Here is a 19,221-nt window from a genome sequence, read left to right as displayed (position 1 = left end):
CTATACATTCCTGCCTTTTGACTGTGATATTTGCAATAGAACTGCTGATGACTGCAGCTTGTAGTTCTTATATAGTCTTACCTACCGCTAAATGAAAACTTAGGCCATATAAAATTAATATTTAGAGTCTCATCCTGATTTGCAAAAAATATGGGGCGGGTGAGCGGATTTTATTTATTATTTTTCATTTTTTTTAAGAACATCTTTTTCACCGCTCATGTCCTAGAAATAACAACTGCTCTATTCTTTTAAGATCAATTCTATGTAAGAATCAAAATTCGGTGGCCACGCATAGTCACGGATTTTCTTCATACTTGGCAATTTGATAGACTTTGGTGAGTAAAAAGGCCAAACACCATTTGTTTGTTGCTATGTGGTCCCGTTGCCATGGTAACCCAGGGTAAAGATGTAAAAATGGCATTTTAATGCTTATTTGAGAATATATTGTGAGTAATGTGCAGAACTTGGGGTTTCCAGGGTAGAATATATTATCAAAATAAGTTGTCATTTTTCAAAAGAAAGAAAGAAACAAATTCATGGAGAAACGCATATTCTTAGAGCGTTTCCATGGTAACTGAACAGAAATTTTAAAATCTGTTTTCTTCATCTAATTTGAATAAAAAGTACAAATCTTCGATTTTTTGGTAAACACTATTATAAGTGTGCAATTAAAAATTTAAATATGAAAATTGAGAACCGTTGCTATGGTAACAAACTTAAAAATAAGGAAAATTATAATATTTTTAGGCGTCTTTAAATGGATATTATTTACTTATAATGAATAAATATATAAAACCAAATGGTGAGAAAAAATAAAGTATGTCCTTAACTTTAATGACATTTGAAAAAAATCTGTAATTTTCTAAAAATAGCTGCCGTTGCTATGGACTTTTCAAAAAGTAAGAATTTCTGTGTGATTTTTTACGCAACTTAATTTTCCATAACAACAACACTTCTCTGTTGCATAACAAAGGTTTTTGTGGTGTATAATGAAAATTTAGATATATTTTTAAAAGTTCCAACTAAAACAATTGCAAATAAATTCTAAAATAAGGAATGAAAGCATATCAAAATAATCTTCAATTTCTCAGTTTTTCTTAATTTTGGCCTTGTTGCCATAGCAACGGATGTCAATTTTCATGATTAAATATATACCACATGGACATTGATATGGATGTAAAAATTTAACAGTTTCCCATTTAGGTTTATTAAAAAACCGCAGAAAACTGATTTTTAAAAATTGTAACGGTTTCCATGGTTACATTTAAAAAGTATTGGTTTCTCCATCAATTTTCTTATATAATTAAATAATTGAAAGCAGGACAAAGGCTGTTTTATGTCTTTGATAGTTTACAGAAGTGGGCAAAACCTTCTAATATGGCTTCAAAATAGGTAAGTTTTGCTATTTTCCCATCTTTAGCCTCGATTACCATGGCAATGGTTACCCCCAGCAACCAACTTTTAGTGGTTTTTTGAGTTTTACACCTAGGTGTGTCCATGTATGAAATATAAGGAAAATCGGTGACTATGCGTGGCCAGACCCTTTTATAAATCATTGATTCTTACATAGAATTGATCTTTAAAAGTTGTTAATGCTAATGTGAGTACACAAACCAACTTGTAATCTTTTAATTCCATTTTGTTTCGACTTAACTGTTAATGCATGAAGACATTTGTATCCTTATGATAACAAACATGACTTGCATCAAACAGTAATCCACATGCTGTTAAGGCAGCCATCAAATTGTTTTGAAACTCTATGTGTACCGGCCCCATTTTTTTTCCCCAAAAATTTTTCTCAAAATAAAAAAAATGCATCGGGGCGGGCCATTTTCAGAGGGGCGGGTGGGGATGAGAATCTAAAAATTAATTTTATGTGGCCTTACTGTGAGGTACATGTATACTGGTACATTTTGTATATTCTTACATATGTTCCATCCGTGTTGTGAGGATTGGTTTTCTTGTAGGTCACTCATTGTATGGTTTTATGTTATTAGTAAGTTGTTTGTTTTTTTTAAATTGTTGTGTAATTTCCATAAGGTAAGAAAAACATTACTTGTTAGTTTCGTAACCTTTACTGTCTAATTGCTCAAAACTTGGTAGTAAAACTATCAGAATTTGTGTCGTTTTTAAAAAAAAAAATCTTTTACTTTTGGTAATCCTTTGCATCTAGCCTTATAAGTTAAACTGAATCAAACACCTGGTTTTGATAAGCAAGAATGACTAAAAATTGTTAAATTCATGGCCCCTGGTTTAAGATTCTGTTGTTAGGATTAGGGACCTAATTAATTGATCCTTCAGTAACAACATTCAGCTGCTTAGGTTTCTCAAATTCTCAAGCTGGAGAAATTGATGACCTTTAGTCAGTTTTTGAAAGGGGGATTGACAGTTTTGAAAATGGTAGATAAACGCACCAAAAAGTTGTGAGGATGTGACTAAAGGCAGACATATCCCCATTTGATATGAGATATTATGTAACCCTGATTGTAAGTCTGAATATTGTGTGTATCTATGTAAACCATATCAACATCTGTCAACATTCAATACTTAAAAAGTAGACAGTTTGGTGATCAATATGGCAGCACATTTTTTATAAAATGTAGTTCTTCAATAATGTGTACAGTACTTGATTTCATTTTATCCAACTTTGTAGATATGAAACATATATTTTTATTGACAGTATTTATTCCCATGCATTTCTGGTAGTTGCCTGAACTTAAATGTGTCTGTCCTTGAAGCTTATAAAGTCATGATGCTAGATGTAACAGAAAACAAATATTTCAATGTGTATACAAGTATAGTATTAAAGCATGATACAATTCTTATATACTATTATTCACACAATTTCAATTTTATATATGATACATGTATTCGTGGTTCTCATATAATGATGTTAATCAAGTTTTTCCTAAAACTTGTCCTTCCTACAGATAGACAGGCTATTTGTACACCATTTATCAAGGGTGATAATACATCATACACAGGTTTCATATAGCACGAGAAACTGCTCTCTTTTTTCTAAGGTCACCATAGACTTACAGTATAAGTGTGACCATGCCTTTTAGATAAGATACAGACAAATTCAAAGATTAAGATGTTCTCACTTAAACAATATTCTAAGAATCTATTTTTTAGGGTCAAAGGTCAAGGTCACTTTATACAGTTTAGTTAATATTTTGTAAGTGAGATACAGATTATAAAGTTTGATGTTTGATGACCATAACTGTTTTATGGTAAAAAAATTTTTTATTTATTGTCAAGGTCATTGTAGACTTCCTCTACGTCTTATCAAGATACTTCACATAGGATCCTCAATCTTGGTACACATGTACTTAGATTGCTTGTGGCAATAACAGGAACTCTTTGGGCAGCCATTTTATTGATGTCCTGTTTATAATAGTTGAACTCTAACTTCAAAACATGCAAACAAGGTTATTTATGTTGAGCAAGGTATTTTCATGAAAAAGATAAATATTAGAGATAAATATGCATATATATATGGTATACAAGGCTTATCATCACTTAATCATTTGCATTTACTTTTCATTCAGTGTTTATTCTAGTCAACTCAATGTGCTAACAATTATGACGGTAATGAGGGTTTGTGTATTGTTGTGATGTTAGGGTTTTTTTTTGTTATAGAGCTACAACCTTTGTGGAACATATAAACTACTGGTATAATTTTTAACTTATTTAATTTTTACAATCATGTTGCTATCATTTTCTTGACAATTTTTTTTTTCAGAATAAAAAAGTTTACAAAACATTCCTCAGTCTTGACTTTTTTAGGTCACTTGAGTCATTCAGGTGACCTATTACAATTAGTCTTTGTCCATTGTACTTGTCCCTTAGCAATATTTTTAATCTCTTGAAAACTACAAGGCCAAATTAAGGATATCTCAAATCAAAAATTGTAACAATTGCCAATTTTTGGTTTGTAATATCCCTAGGATAAGAGGTATAGATATTGTAAGATTTGTGACAATACCACCCCCACGAAATCATGGATGGGACCAATTAAGCAAAAAAAAGGGAAAATTTTCAAATTCTTTTCTATTTCAACATATTATGAAAAAAATAAATGTGTCTATGATCGAAGCCCTATATAACAACATATGGTACCTGGGCCAGGGGTTCAGACTCTAGGGTAGGGCCAATATGGCCATATAGTGAAATTGCATTAAATCTTTTAAAAACTCTTACTCCCAGAAACATTTGAGATAAACTGAATGCATGGTTATGATGTTCATGAAGCTGTCTACCATAATTGGTCTGAGTCAGGGTTTTATGTCTTACAAAAAAAAATTGAACAATTAAATGCTTTATTTGGGGATTCATGCAGTTGACGCTGCGACATTGCAAAAAAATACTAACACAGGTTATATTAATTTTTTCCTAGCCTGCATAAATTATCAAAGATATCATTTTATTGTTTATATGTACAGTAAAACTTGGTTATAGCGAAGTCCCAGGGACCAATGGATTTACTTCGTTATGTCCGTAATTCAATATATGGTTATAAGGTATTCGTAAAAATAACTATAGCGAATTCTGTATATCTGTATACATGTTTACTTTCACCAGACTATAATTTTTGCTAATTCAGGCTTAAAATAAAAAGACATTGCTTTGATACCTTTGATACCTTTTGATTGTGAATTGGAAACTTTATATGAAAAAAAAATTCATTCAAACTTTCATGTTAAATGTTGTGCAAACTTTTTAATTTGTAAAAAAATTCATTATAAAGGTGTTAAATTTCGTTATTATTCACCTCTACGGGACTCAATTCGCTATATCTGTAAATTTGTTATATCCAAATTCGTTATAACCAGAAAATTTTGCAAAGATTTGATAAGAATTTTACCGGGAACTTAAAAAAAAAAAATCTGAGAATTCACTTTATCCATATTCGTACTAAACGACTTTTTCTGTACATCTTTCTTTTATAGAATTTTTAAAATTATGAAGAGTAAGTAAATGTCCCTAAATAATAGTAAATGTACATATATTCAGTATTTTAGAAAGAAAAAAAACATTTATTTCATTTTTAATGGGAATTTGAGTCTGACATTATCATGATTTTGTTTTCAGTCTATAATTTGTTTTTCTAAGTTGAAAAAGGTTTTAGTTGATCGATAAAATAGTTAGAGCTGATGTAGATTTTTTGCATGTCTGTTTCAATAGGGCTTTGAATCACATACAAGGTGTTTGGGCTGTGTCATGCCTATAGTCATTTTCAGGTGACTGTAATTGTCCATGGGTCTCGATTTTTAGGTCACCTGAACCAAAGATTCCATACTTGCCAACTGACCCGATTTCGTCGGGTCACACCCGATTTTTCAACCCTTCACCCGATTATTTTTTATGACCCGGCGGGTCATGCTTTTCACCCGATTTATGTCGAACAACCCGAAAATCTCCCGATTTCCGGATTTGGTTCGTAAATTACGTTGCGCATTTGACTTCCAGTTATGAACCCAATCTGAGTTTGGATTTACGTAACGCGTAAACGATGCCGATGGCTATAACAGACACATTAACTGATTAAGTGTAATTATTATCGTGAGTTGTTTTGACTAAGCGAAGGTTTAAATCATTAAATGTGATGGTTTCCAATAAGAAAAGGTCTTCATCGGGGCCAGCGGAATCAAAACCAACAAAAAGAAAACGATATTTTTGTACCTATCAACATATCTGGGAAAATGAATTCCCATAGGTAAAACAAAGTAATCGAGTACAAAACGAGGCTTTTGCGTTCTGTGTAACGCACATTTGAATATTGGATTTTGTGCCCAAAATGATCTGACTAAACATGCAAAAACGCTAAGTCGTCACTCATGTATAGAATGCTTTTTAATACACAAAAGTCTTCCAAGTCACTTACAACTTTCATGCCATCATTTACAGAGTTCAAAAGCAAGGTTAATGTAGCAGAAACTCTTTTTGCATTTTTTTTTAGCTGAACACAACCTACCATTTTCTGTGTCAGATCACTTTACAAAATTCAAAATCAGCAACTGTTAGTTAAAATGCTTCTTTACAATAAGTATTACACATAAGTTTTAACACATATTTCTATTGTATATACCTATGAAATGCATGATAAATATGTCGTGAATGTCGTTGCGCGCTATGACCAGATTTTTTATTTTCCAAATCTGGTCATGACCAGATTTTCACATGTTAGAGGTTGGCAAGTATGAAAGATTCAATCTATCACCTGTTGTCCTTCTGTCCATATGTCTGTAAACTTTTCCCATTTTTTTTCTTGTTTTCTAGACCCACTGGGCATAATTTAACCAAACTTGGTGCAAAACATTCATATGGGAAAAAGAATCTTAACTGTAAAAATAAAGGGCACAACCCTTTTTGTAAAGGAGATAATTGTGATTAAATCAATGCATAGGAATTAATAACAAGGAGGTTTAGCCTTCTCGTTAACAATACTAATAAATTTACATAACTTGCTTAATAAGCTCACATTGTTTTAGGAAAAAAAGGTTGTTAAATTTGACAAAATATTTGGTCTAAAAAGATAAAGTGTTGGTATATATACTTTTCTCTTTCGTTTTTCAACACAATGCAACACAAAATAAAATGAAATTCATCTACATGTACAATGTCACTTCTCCATAAATTACCTAACCTGTTACTTCTTTCTATGTCATTCCATCTACCAGTGTCATTGTTACTTATTTTGGACATTAATGCTTAAGTATTTTTCAAATCCAAAATTTTGTTTATAAATTTTATATATTTGACCTGCGTTAGCGGGTTATGTAAATTTTTTCTGCAATGATCGCTACCTTCATAACCAGCATGAATCATTAAAGAAATCATTTTATTGTTTATATTTACATCTTTCTTCTAACTAATTAATAAATTGATTATGAAAAGTAAGTAATATTCACTAAATTACTGGTGATGTATATAAGTATGTTAGCTATAAAAGAAACAGCCAAATCGTCTCCTGTAAGACTTGGAGTCTGACATCATCATGATTATTTCGTGCAGTTCGTGATTTTTCTTATGTCGCTGTAGGTTTCGACCAATCGATAAGCGGGGCGTGTAGATTTCAGTCCTGTCAGTTTCTTGTCAGTCTCAGTCGCTGTAGGTTTCGACCAATCGATAAACAGGGTGTGTCGATTTCAGTCCTGTTAGTTTCCTCTCAATTCAGCTGCTGTAGATCTCGACCAATCGATAAACGGGGCGTGTAAATTTCAGTCTGTCTGTTTCTAAAGAGCTATGAATTAAATATAAGTTTCCGCAAGAAATAGAGGGAGTCATACCTGATTGTTTACAGCGAATTACAGAATACCGGTAGAGTTTCAATAGCTTGTTGGATCGCTCAGTAGCTAGGGCATACAATATGGTCGGCAAGTACCACATCAGGTCTGAATCTATTCTAGATCTTGTTGTTACTCAGATGTATATTGTTATTTTTAATTCAACCCATACATATTGCACAAAGAAAGCCTCTAGAACACTCTCCTCTCCTATTGTTAGTTACTCTATTCATAGTTTTTTGTAAAGAATTAATTATCACCTGGTCAGCACTGGAAGCTAGAGTATCAGTTCTGCCTAGAATAACTTAAAAAAATATTTCATAACTGTTATTCAAAAGACATTTCTGAAGAAACAAAAGGAAAAGTTTTACAAGTGTAAGCTTAAACAGAATAAAAAAAAAATTTACTCTACATTTTGGTTCCTCAATTCCTGGTACAACATACAACATTAATAGTATTTTGTGCTAAGACTGCTTAATTAGTTCACAATAAAGCAGTACCGTTGGATAAAATATACAGAAAATATACCCCCACCCCCCAAAAAAAAATCAATAATAAAAAAGTGCAGCTATTTACTAGATATAACTCACTTTCTTGAAGTCATACCTGATGAGTAATCACGTGATCTACATTTTAACCTAATGTGACACCTGGCTGACCAAATTGTATACACTGTTGATAAATCCAGCAAGCCGCTATTGATAATAATACCGGTATTTTGTAATTCGCTGCAAGATCTTGGGCACTGCGTCTGTCATGCTCAATATACCGGTATGTGATGCTCAATATGTGATATGACTATGAATTTTTTCCAATTTCCACAAATCGCAATATGTAATAAAGAATATCTCGAGAAAATTTTGAAAATCTTTCTATAAAGGATTTTTTTTACTACATTGTCCAGATATTTTGTATATGACGTCATAAAGCTGATTGTTGCTCGGGTGAGCAATGTGGCCCATGGACTTCTTTAAATTTGTTCTTTTTATTTTGCAAATTTATATTCATAATATATTGGGTTAATTGACATGCCTGCATAATAGAAATGCGTTTTTTTTTTAAAAAACAACACCAATATAAACATGTTTATATATGTCGGGTTCGTTAACCTTCCAGAAGGTGTGTCGCCCATGATCCAATCACATTGCATCATGCCTTACTAAGGTCGAGGCCATATTGTTGTTGACGGGTTGAGTGGCTTATTTAGGTTAGATAACACGTAGTCGCGCACATTGTCGTTGACATTGGTTGAGTTTCATTGCGAGGAGAATCAAGATGAGTGGAGCTAACCCCATCGACACAGAACCGATCACCCTGACGAGGTTTATATTGGCGGAGCAGAAAAAGCATCCCTCAGCCACCGGGGACTTTTCACAACTCATCAACTTTATACAAACGGCGGTTAAAGCGGTGTCGTCGGCAGTCAGAAAGGCTGGCATTCACAAAATGTACGTATAGAGGACTTTGAACTCTTAAGTATGTTTTTGCAGGAACGTATATACGTCCCTGGTTTTTGTATGCATTTCAGGGCAGACAACTAGTGATACAATGTAGTTAAAACAGACTGGGTGGTCAACATTTATTCAAACTCGGAACAGTTTTAAAAATGTTTGCATGCATGTAATATAATATGTCAAACTTTGAAAAGTATGTTTGTGTACAATTTTAGAGCATGTCCTTATAATTAAAAAAGATTGAAATAGCTAATATACCGTAATAGCTATGAATTGCCAAGTAAACATGGTAAATTAAGTCACATTTCTGGACACTAGATCTCTATTTCGGTGGCAGGGCAATGGTTAATGTATGTGGAAACTCAATTTTTATTGATTTAGTGGGTATTCTAATGCATTATGTAACACAGTGTATGTATACACAGTCTACATATGTCTTATAAGCAGTCCACACCTAGCCATTGAACTAATTGAAAATTGACGCCTTCCCAATTATATACAAGCAAGCGGATTCATACAACCATGAATTGGATTATATTTATAGATTTGCATAGTATTAGATAATAATGATAAAATAAAAAAGGGAGCATATTTTGGAATGAAATTGTATACTGGTACTTGATGTACCTTCATCACTTGTTTAAAGTCTGTCCCAAGATATTTATGAAGCACATTTGGACGATTTTCAATAAAAATACACATACCTGTGAAAAAGGTTCATTTGAAATAGTTGAAAGGGATAATTTCCAAGATAATTTCATTGACACATTATCATCTTTCACTCTGAAAAATTCACAGGAACGAAAAAAGATTCCTTACGGAGATTTATAATGGAGAATGTTTATATCATTTCTCCATTCGGAATACACTCGGAATACAACGCGTAATTTTACAACGTTATCATCCGGGCTTGCTGCAATACGAAATCCGTAGACATCACATTTTTTAGCATTGTATTGAATCCCAATAAGCTAAAGGGGGCGTTTTGACTGAGAAATCTTGGAAATTTGTCATACTTTTGAATGAATATTGTTTGAACCCTGAGGTGTTTATAAATACATGTATCATGCAATTAAGCAAAATGTAAATCCAGGATATCTTGGGACTGAGTAGTTGATATTTTAACAAAATTGCATTAATGCAAAATTGGGCAACATCTTCATGAGGCAGAAAGGTATGTTAAACTGATAAGATGTAAATGTCTTTCATATATTGTAATGTCCTCTGCAAAATTTATTGCCCATTCTTATCTTGAACAGGTTGAATCAACACTAAAAGGCCAGAACAGCATAAAATGTACAAATAAAAAAAATTAATTCAGTCATTGACAGTAAAAATTTTAATGAAAAAGAAATGTTGTAAATGATTTAAAAGTTTACTTTTCTTTTTTTAACTCCCAAAAGAAAATTGAGGTAGAGTATTTCCAAAACCATATCAAGTTTAACTTTATAGAAACTGCCATGCATTAAAGTGTTAACAGTTTTTGAATGATCAAGAAGAATCTTTCTGTAAGAATTTTAATATATCCAGGGTACACTTACTTAACTCATTAAAAACCATTTGATTCAAATCCACTAAAAGCAACGTGCAGTAATAATTAAGACATACATGTAATAATTATTGTAGAATTAGTTTTACATTTATTAGAAAAATAATTATCAGGTATATGTATACATATTTTATTGGTTAGATTAATTGCCAAACATGTTTTGAAAATGTAGCCATGCAATTCCATACCACAATTTTCTGAGCCTTGTCAATAATAACAAAACTTTAAAAAATTTATATATATGTATACCGGTAGACTTATGAAGAGAAACATGTAACTCCATGAGCAATAGGATATAATCTGCTAAATCGGATTCACCAGTGTGTGTCACTGTGTCAACTTTGGATGTGTCAGATTTCCTGTTTAATACATGGGGGAGATTATACTTTGTCTGTGATTAAGGCGTCCTAGTCTCCTACGAGTAATGTAGATTGATGAACAACCCCTGATTACAAATGATCTGTAAATAAATTGGATATTAAGATTAAAGGAAAGAAAAAACCCCCAACAATAAACCTAACAAAACCTGAGAAATATAGCAGCCTGTCCTGATATTCAGCCCTGACTTATCTACCGTACCTTGAGTGCAAATCAGCCTTATACAAATGACACATTTTTTCCTTGCACTTAATTAAAACCATTTTAACAAAGCCTTGGACTTTCTGATGGACATAACTATCTATTTCTTGCATTAAAACAATTTAAAAAACCCTGGTTTCAATTGAAATATATACCGTTTGCGTATTCTTAACTTAAAAGCCAGACAAATTTTGTTAATTTCCAAGAGCCATGGCTGGATGGCGAGCAGTGAAATAAACAGGCCAATGTCACATTGCTGTTTGACACAACTACCCAAAGTCCAAGCTCTTGTTAAAATGGTTCTAAGTCAGTCGTGTCCTGTGTAACGATTCGTAAGTCCTGTATCTTGATGACTGTGCATGCAACTCTCACAAAGTTACATAAATTACAATATGAATAGTGATTTCACAAATATCTATGAAATATATTGTATCAGGTATATTGTTTTTTAAAATTTTTCAAGTTTTCTCAATGTCCTGCGCCCTGTTTTTCAGTTTTGGTATGTCCGGTACTGAAAATGTTACCGGCGACGACCAGAAGAAATTGGACGTTTTGGCCAATGACCTCTTCATCAACATGCTGAAGTCCTCCTACCTCACCTGTCTACTGGTATCCGAGGAAAACGAGAATGCCATTGTGGTGGAAACTGAGAAAAGTGTAGGTATCTGAGAAAATAATGTTTGAATGTAGCATTTGTATTTTGACTTTTCATTTTAAATTGTATGGAGTCATTGTACGTATCTTCAAAAGGAAAATTTTATTTTGATGTCACTTAAAACAGGATATAAAAATCAAAATACATTGTAACAGTTAGAGTTATTTCGGTATAAATTTGTTTATCTTATTTCTTGATGGATTTTTTTTTTACATCAAAATTTGTTTTTGCTGAAAAATTGATCTTTATTTTGTGAAATTATATTTCAGGGTAAATATATTGTGACCTTTGACCCTTTAGATGGTTCTTCAAACATTGACTGCCTGGTGTCCATTGGCTCCATTTTTGCTATTTATAGAAAGGTAAATACAAACAGTGAGTTACAATTAGTTTTATATTAAATGGGTCTACAATTTTATTGAACTGTATTCTAGAAATTATGTTAAACAAATTGATGAAATCAAGTGTCCATCAAATTAAAAACAATCTAACTTAAAGAAAAAACTTTTTGTTGGTAATATAAAAACCATGTTGTATGCAAATTTACCTATCCTGGAGAGTGAATCCACAGGCATTGATGTTTATGAATATTGTTGAAACAACAAATCTTGAATAGTGTAGATTCCTGATTAAACACAAGGAATAAATATCTGCCTAAAATTTAAAATTTCGCTTTTCTTTTTCAGACAAGTGTATTAAACTACATAAAAGTTTGATAAAAATTTGTTTATAGGGATTTAATATTCTCATGACTCGATGAAAAATGGCTCAAATGCTGAATTAAGTAAGGAATCTATAGTAATTAATTTCCAGAATTTATATTCACCATAATAAAGATCTTCCTTGACCTTGCAGAAAGATGACGGTCCCGCTACAGAGAAGGACGCCCTGCAGAGTGGGAGGGAGCTGGTGGGGGCAGGGTATGCCCTGTATGGCAGCGCCACCATGATTGTCCTCTCCATAGGGAACGGGGTCAACGGATTCATGTTGGATCCAGTGAGTATAATTCCAAATGTTCAGTGAAGTGCCACCACCTCAATTTAATTTTGGTGTTGAAAATGCTACAGAAACTTTGTAATTAAAGAAAAAAAAATTTTTTTTTAAAAAGTAAACGGTCATTTTACCTTAGTTTTGCTATACTCAGGGTTTAAATGGACCTTGAAGAGTACATTGGTACAGTACTTTGTTTCAAAACTATTTGATATGCTTTTTTACAAGAGTTGTTTCCCTTTCTAAGCATGCATACGATATCTCTCTAATCTCTGCAATGGGCTGTTTAAGTCTTTACTTTTGTTTAATTCATTTTTGGTATTTAAATACTGAAATGATTTAATTTTTTTTGCTCAACTTCTACCATATTTGTGGAATCAGAGAGTTTTTATCTATTTTTTTTTTATCGTTTCTAGTCGTAACTGAATGCATTTCAAAACATTAGATTTCATTTTATGACAAAAATGACAATAATCAACCGTACATGAATATATTAAAGCAGTGTGGAATTCCCTGCCCTAGATGTATATCTAGTTCAGTATAGATAAAATCAAATGTTATATTCATCTGAAAGGTCACATCTAGGTGGACATAATGTTTTATGGTTTTAAAGATGTAAGAATTTAGATGTCAGCCTTGCTATCAGATAGCTCTGAATTACTTGACGGAATCAGTATAATATATGGTGGCTCATTTACCATCCTCAATGAAAGCATATTATAAAAGGTTTTAATTTAAAAATTAGTTTTCTTACTGACACTGAAAACCGACGCATCCACAATATTGCATCCCCACAAATGCCGGTACACAAAAACCCACAATCCACCAATATAGCCCCCCCCCCCTTTTACAAAATTTAATGATTTCACAGTATACACCCGGTGTTTAATAATAAAAGAGATTATTGCCTAAAATATATTTTGAACCATTTAAATAACTAGTAGATAAGCCATATTTTTCTACATCATTACAGAATAAGCAATTCTATAATTGATACTGATCCTCTTCAATATATTGCCAAATGTTTAAAACATTGCTTATTTATTGTATCATTAAGCCATGCTTAATACATGTAATAAGCAGTCCTTTTTTAACCATGCAGCTTATGTATAAAAATAATATCATGTTGTAACAGTTATGTCTCCATTGATGATTACTTTTTAAAAAATAAATTAAAACAAAATTTCAGAACTGTCATATAATAAAAAGTTGGAAATATCATGTAAAATTACCTTTTTAATCTGCCAAAGTGCAAGAATTTAGATATAAATTATTTCTAGAACCAAAAATGAAACTTCTTGTTTATTATTTCTTCAGTCCATTGGAGAATTCATCCTGACTGAACCTAACATAAGAATCAAGCCACGGGGAAAGATCTACTCAATCAATGAGGGCTACGAACAGTTCTGGGACGCTGCTACTTCCGAGTATGTACAGAGCAAGAAGAGGCCCAAGGTAGGGGGAAATATACCCAAGTCTTCATGTGGGTTATATTCCTAAATCTTTTTGTAGAAATACCACAAATGTCATTTCATTTGTTCTTAATTTTCAGACGGGTAAACCCTATGGAGCCAGGTACATTGGGTCTATGGTAGCAGACGTTCATAGAACACTGGTCTATGGGGGAATATTCATGTACCCCGGCACTACAGAGGCACCCAAGGGAAAGGTATGGTCTCTTGTTTTTCATATGAACATTGTCTTGTACATGTAGCTATACCTTGGCTAACAAGGCTTGTGCAAGTCATTTATTAAGACTTGCAGATGAAACTGACTCCCACTTGGAAGGGCACTAGGGTATAATCCAATTCTTTCTTCACCCCCGCTGCCCCCTTTCTCAAAAACCTTTTTGTGCTTTAATTTAGAGAATGACAGTAACAAGCCAGTATTTACCAGCTTGAGCTATCGCATAAACAAGAATTCTTTCATGGGAAATCTTTACAAGCCAGTTGTACAAACCAAAAATAAACATGAACCTTTTTTCACTTACTTGTTTTGCTTGTAATTGATGCATATGTGGGTTGAATAAACCCAATCATTCAGGGATGAAACCAAATGGTTCCCTTTTCTTAACAATCCCATGATGCATTAAAGTTTTTTTTTATGTTTCCATACATAAATTTCTAGGGCCCTGCTCTGCAGGTACCATATAGTGATCAGTTTGTCCATCTATCTGTCCTTCCTTCTGTCCATCCGAGATAACTTGTCTGGGGAATATCTTCTCTCCTCTCTCCTTGGCCCAATCTGGCTCATACTTTACCAACAGAGTGCCTATGGGTAAAAGGTTTGCATGGACCTTGGTCCAAGTTTCTAGTTGTAAGGTTAATGTCATAGCAGAGTTAACTGAAAAATCCTTGTTTGGATCAAAAGTTCTCTCCCCTTGGTCCAATCTGGCTCATACTTTGCCCGGGGAGTGCCTTTGGTAAAAGGGTTTGCAGTGACCTTGAATGACCTTTATAGATCAAGGGTCAAGGTCATATCACACCATGCAAAGAATATTTCTCTGAGCATATTTGATCTCCCCCTTAGCCTTATCTGGCTCATACTTTACATAAACAGAGTTTTCGGATAAAGGGTGTGCAGCGACTTAAACTAAGTTTCAAGGTCAAATGAGAAAGTCATAGCAGATCAATTTAAAATCCAACTTTAGACTACAAATTTTTCCCATTGGCTTTATCTTGCTCATATTAAACCCAAAAAGCCTGTTGGTAAGGGGCTATGAGAGACTGACTTAAAATTTTATGCCAACCTGAAAATTTCAAAGTCAAAGGTCAATGTCAAAGCAAAATCCTCTGAAATGCCTTTATTCTATTTTCCATTATTTAAGCTGGTCCCTTTGAGATGGTCATCATCAAAATGGTGTCTATAGTGTTAATTTACTTTGAATATTTCTATCAAAGTTAGGAGACCAAATTCTGCATTTATAAATTGGTGAAAATTCTGTAACTTTATATGATAATTGATTTTTATGGAAAATTATTTGATACTGTAATAGCCAAAAATATCATACCAAGAAGCTTTGAGTGAGATTGTTCAAGAGAATTTGAAATATGGAAAGTAAATGAATTAAAACATGTTATGTATGTTTCTAAATTTTATGTTCTTGTATCTCAAGGAAATTTGTACCTTTCTTAAAAATTTTGCAGTAATACAGTAAACCAACATAAATTTGCACACAAAATAATTTTTTGAGGTTTGTTAGAATGGCTCTCGTGTTGGCTTATTAAAATCTTATCTACTTAAACTTGGTAATGAAAACTAGTGGTCACAAACCAGTTGGTCTGATATATATTGTTAATAATTGTTTAATTCACAAAAGTACATGTAATTTAGGGTTTGTTTTGTCATCTTTTTACAGCTAAGAATGTTGTACGAGAGCATCCCCATGGCTTACATAGTGGAACAAGCTGGGGGGCTCGCTGTTACCGGAACAAAGAACATTCTAGACATTGTTCCAAAGTCGATCCATGAGAGGTGTCCTGTGTTCATGGGGTCAAAGGATGACGTCCAAGATGTCATCGATCTCTACAAAAAGCACGGCCTTTAAAAGTCCTGTGTCAGACGAAACTCCAGTTTAAAAAAAAACTATTTTCAGTGGGTTTATGCAAGTCTCTTCCATTAAAAGCATGATTCATATTGTTTATTTCTGTGCATTTATTGTAATTATGGTTTTTTTTATACATGTATGTGGAAAGTTTGGTGTTTTTGTAAAATGTAGATGCTTTATGGTATAGCTAGTGCAATCGGAATTTCAATAGCAACTGAAATAGCAGGGTTTGCTATTTTATATTGATTTGTTCTAATTAAGCTTTAATATTATTACTGTGGTTACTTTTATGTTAATATACATGTCTTGTATATATTTTAAGTGAATTTTTGTGAATGATTTGGTCACAGGTTTTCATTCATTTGAAAAAAAAATGTTCAAAACAAGACTAGAAAGTGCAGACAAATGTTTTTTTTTTTCATGCAAATTTTGAATTTGCAAAAGAATATTTTTTTTTTACAAGTTATGTATCATTTATTTGTCACTAAGTGACACACATTCTTGATACATAATATAATTCATGAAATCCTGATAATAATAATGCCATGATATTAAATATTTTCCAGAATTTAAGTGATTGTGCTCTAATAAACACTTGTATTTTGTACTGTTTTGCTTTTTCATATCCATGCATTGAAAATATGCCTGGAGGCCCTATTGCTAGGCAAGTATTTATGCATTACTGGATATTAAATCTAGCCTGGAAATTTTTAACTTGGAACTGGAGAAAAAAATCTAGATAACTGCATGACATGATAAAATGAGGAAAAGTGTCAAAGTTCAAATGAATAATGGCTCACTGTCTGCCTGCCTGTCTGCAATTGTGCATGTCTAAATCTTTCTTACGTAGGAACATTAGAACCTTTAACTTTACACAAAGATTGTTTGTGACCTGACATTGTGTCAGGATTTTGACCCAAGGTCATTTGGGGTTCAAGGTCATTGGAAGGAAAGTTTATAATTCATGCTTAGTCCATATCTTTCGTATGGAGGAAAAATGGAACCTATTACTTAACACAAAGAATTTTTATGATCTGATGATGTGTCAAATTTGACTCAAGGTCACATGTGCAAGTCACTGGAAGAAAAAGTGCATAAGGCTACCCAATATTAATTCTATGTTCAACGTCACTTCAAAATACCAAACCTATAAGGGAGAGTGATACAATTAGAACAAACAAAATTTTCAAACAAATGATTTTTATTCATTTTTATTAATACAAATACAGTGAGTATTCAAACTACATTAAGATTATTGCTTTAAATGTGATTTCTTTTTAATAATCCTATTGAGTATCAGATTTGTAGTCCGTAATGTGTTCTAAACATTTCGAATTTCTACTGATTACAGTATTTAAAAAATAGTACAATCCAACCGATAAAAATTAAATTCAGATAGGGGTTTGGTTTTTTTTCAAAATCCAATTTCTCCTAAAGCTACACACACGTGTTACATTAAATGCAGAATAATCTTTAGACAGCCTAATTTATGTACCTATAGTTCAGACTTGCTTTATATATCTGTATATGTAAAACCGTTATATTATGTATGAGATAAACAAAATGTATCAAATGTATTGTTAATATTGAAGGAAGACATATTATGCAAACAAAAGTATTTTTAAATTACTTGTGACTGTAAGTGGATATTAATTCCTCGTAATTCATTAGGAATCTACAGTATGCCAAAAGGTTATACCACTAGCTTAGTGCTTTTAATCAGAGTATGACAGTAACAAGCCAGTTTTTACCAGCTTGAGCTATCACATAAAGAAGAATTCTTTTGTGGGAAATCTTTACAAGCAAATTTTGTAATTATGAAAGTAGCAGGTCTGTAAATAAAACTGAAAGAAAAGAATAAGATATCAAAATTCAGTTGATGAAAACACACTTAATTCTGGTAACGAGAAGAACACCAATGCTCTAGCAATCGTTTGCTGTTTATGAACAAAAATTGTAATCTGCACGGTTTAAAAACCTTCAGATGTAGATTGTAAGGAAATATTTGTGAAAGGAGACATCCTCTTAGCTTTACTGACACTGATGTGCACAGGTGTGACCCAGAGGCTCAGGGGCAGCTGCGCCAGGTATCACATTGTACGGATATAGAAAATATTTCCTAGGAGAGGTTCGAGGCTAGGAGGTGCCCAGACAGCCAGGGGTGGCTACAGGGAGATAACTCAGATTTTAATTGTGATGCAAAGCCTCCTACTCTGTGTGAAGATTTAAATGACTTAATATTGTAATTGACTTCAGTTATTTTTTTTTTGTGGGGTTTTGTTGTTTACTGTAAAAAAGTAACAGGACACAAGCATTTTATCAATTTTCACAAATAAAGGAGTTCACAACATATTGTTTTAATAGTTTTTAATTTATAAACACCAGATTGCACACTTATACAAGGGAAGGTATCGATAAAAGTGTTTTCGTTATGAAAGTATTCAAAGATTTTGACTTTTGTCTGATAACAGTATATTCTATTTTTTAATTATTGATTAGAAATGAATCATGAGATAGTCAAACATTTTTTTGAATAAATAACTCTCGGACCCGCCTTACATTAAAAGTACATATTTTCACTAAATTGTTTACCGGTACATTTTCATCAAAGTGACAGTTTAATATCATGAAATCTTACCCTTTAATAATAGTCATAAATTAAAACAGGTTGGGCAAAATCTTTTGAATTTTTAGAAAAAAAAACTTTACTGTAGTGAATAAAATATGTAACTTTGTTCAGTTTCCAAAAATGAAAAATAATCGCAAGCCTCAAACCTAACCTTACACTGCATTGTCAAGCCCACATATCTGTTTAATGTTCTGATCACGATACACTCTTCCAATTAACTTATCATTGTTTATTAAAAACAAATTATCAGTACTATTTTTTTTCAACTACTGGTAATCTATTCAATTTCTACTTTTACTACCGGTAAGTTAACCGTTTGATCTCAAATGCACAATTTCATGTCAATGCCCATGTTTAGACAAATGTTACATTAACTCAGAAGAAAATGACCTAATCATATAACGGTAATATAAATCTTTATGTTCTAATACTGGAGTAAAAAAGAAATGAAAATTTCTAGCATCTATCCAAACAGCACCAGATATTCTTCCCTAGTCAATTCTCCTTGACTGGGTCAATAAATGAATTC

At 32.5% G+C, this 19,221-nt stretch overlaps 1 protein-coding gene across 1 annotated transcript; it reads left to right on the top strand.

Moving 5' to 3' along the window:
* Positions 1 to 8,449: 8,449 nt before the first annotated feature.
* On the top strand, positions 8,450 to 16,668 carry LOC128177987 (fructose-1,6-bisphosphatase 1-like). The gene is made up of 7 exons (XM_052844936.1): positions 8,450 to 8,737; positions 11,366 to 11,528; positions 11,796 to 11,888; positions 12,382 to 12,522; positions 13,834 to 13,971; positions 14,069 to 14,185; positions 15,875 to 16,668. Exons 1-7 carry the CDS (start codon positions 8,565 to 8,567, stop codon positions 16,061 to 16,063), a joined length of 1,014 nt encoding a protein of 337 aa, XP_052700896.1. The 5' UTR covers positions 8,450 to 8,564; the 3' UTR covers positions 16,064 to 16,668.
* Positions 16,669 to 19,221: the final 2,553 nt, after the last annotated feature.

The sequence above is a fragment of the Crassostrea angulata genome, chromosome 3 (genome assembly GCF_025612915.1).
Source record: "Crassostrea angulata isolate pt1a10 chromosome 3, ASM2561291v2, whole genome shotgun sequence".
Classification (NCBI taxonomy): Eukaryota; Metazoa; Mollusca; class Bivalvia; order Ostreida; family Ostreidae; genus Magallana; species Magallana angulata.
Note: the sequence above shows the minus strand (reverse complement) of the source record. Positions and strands in the feature narration are given on the sequence as shown.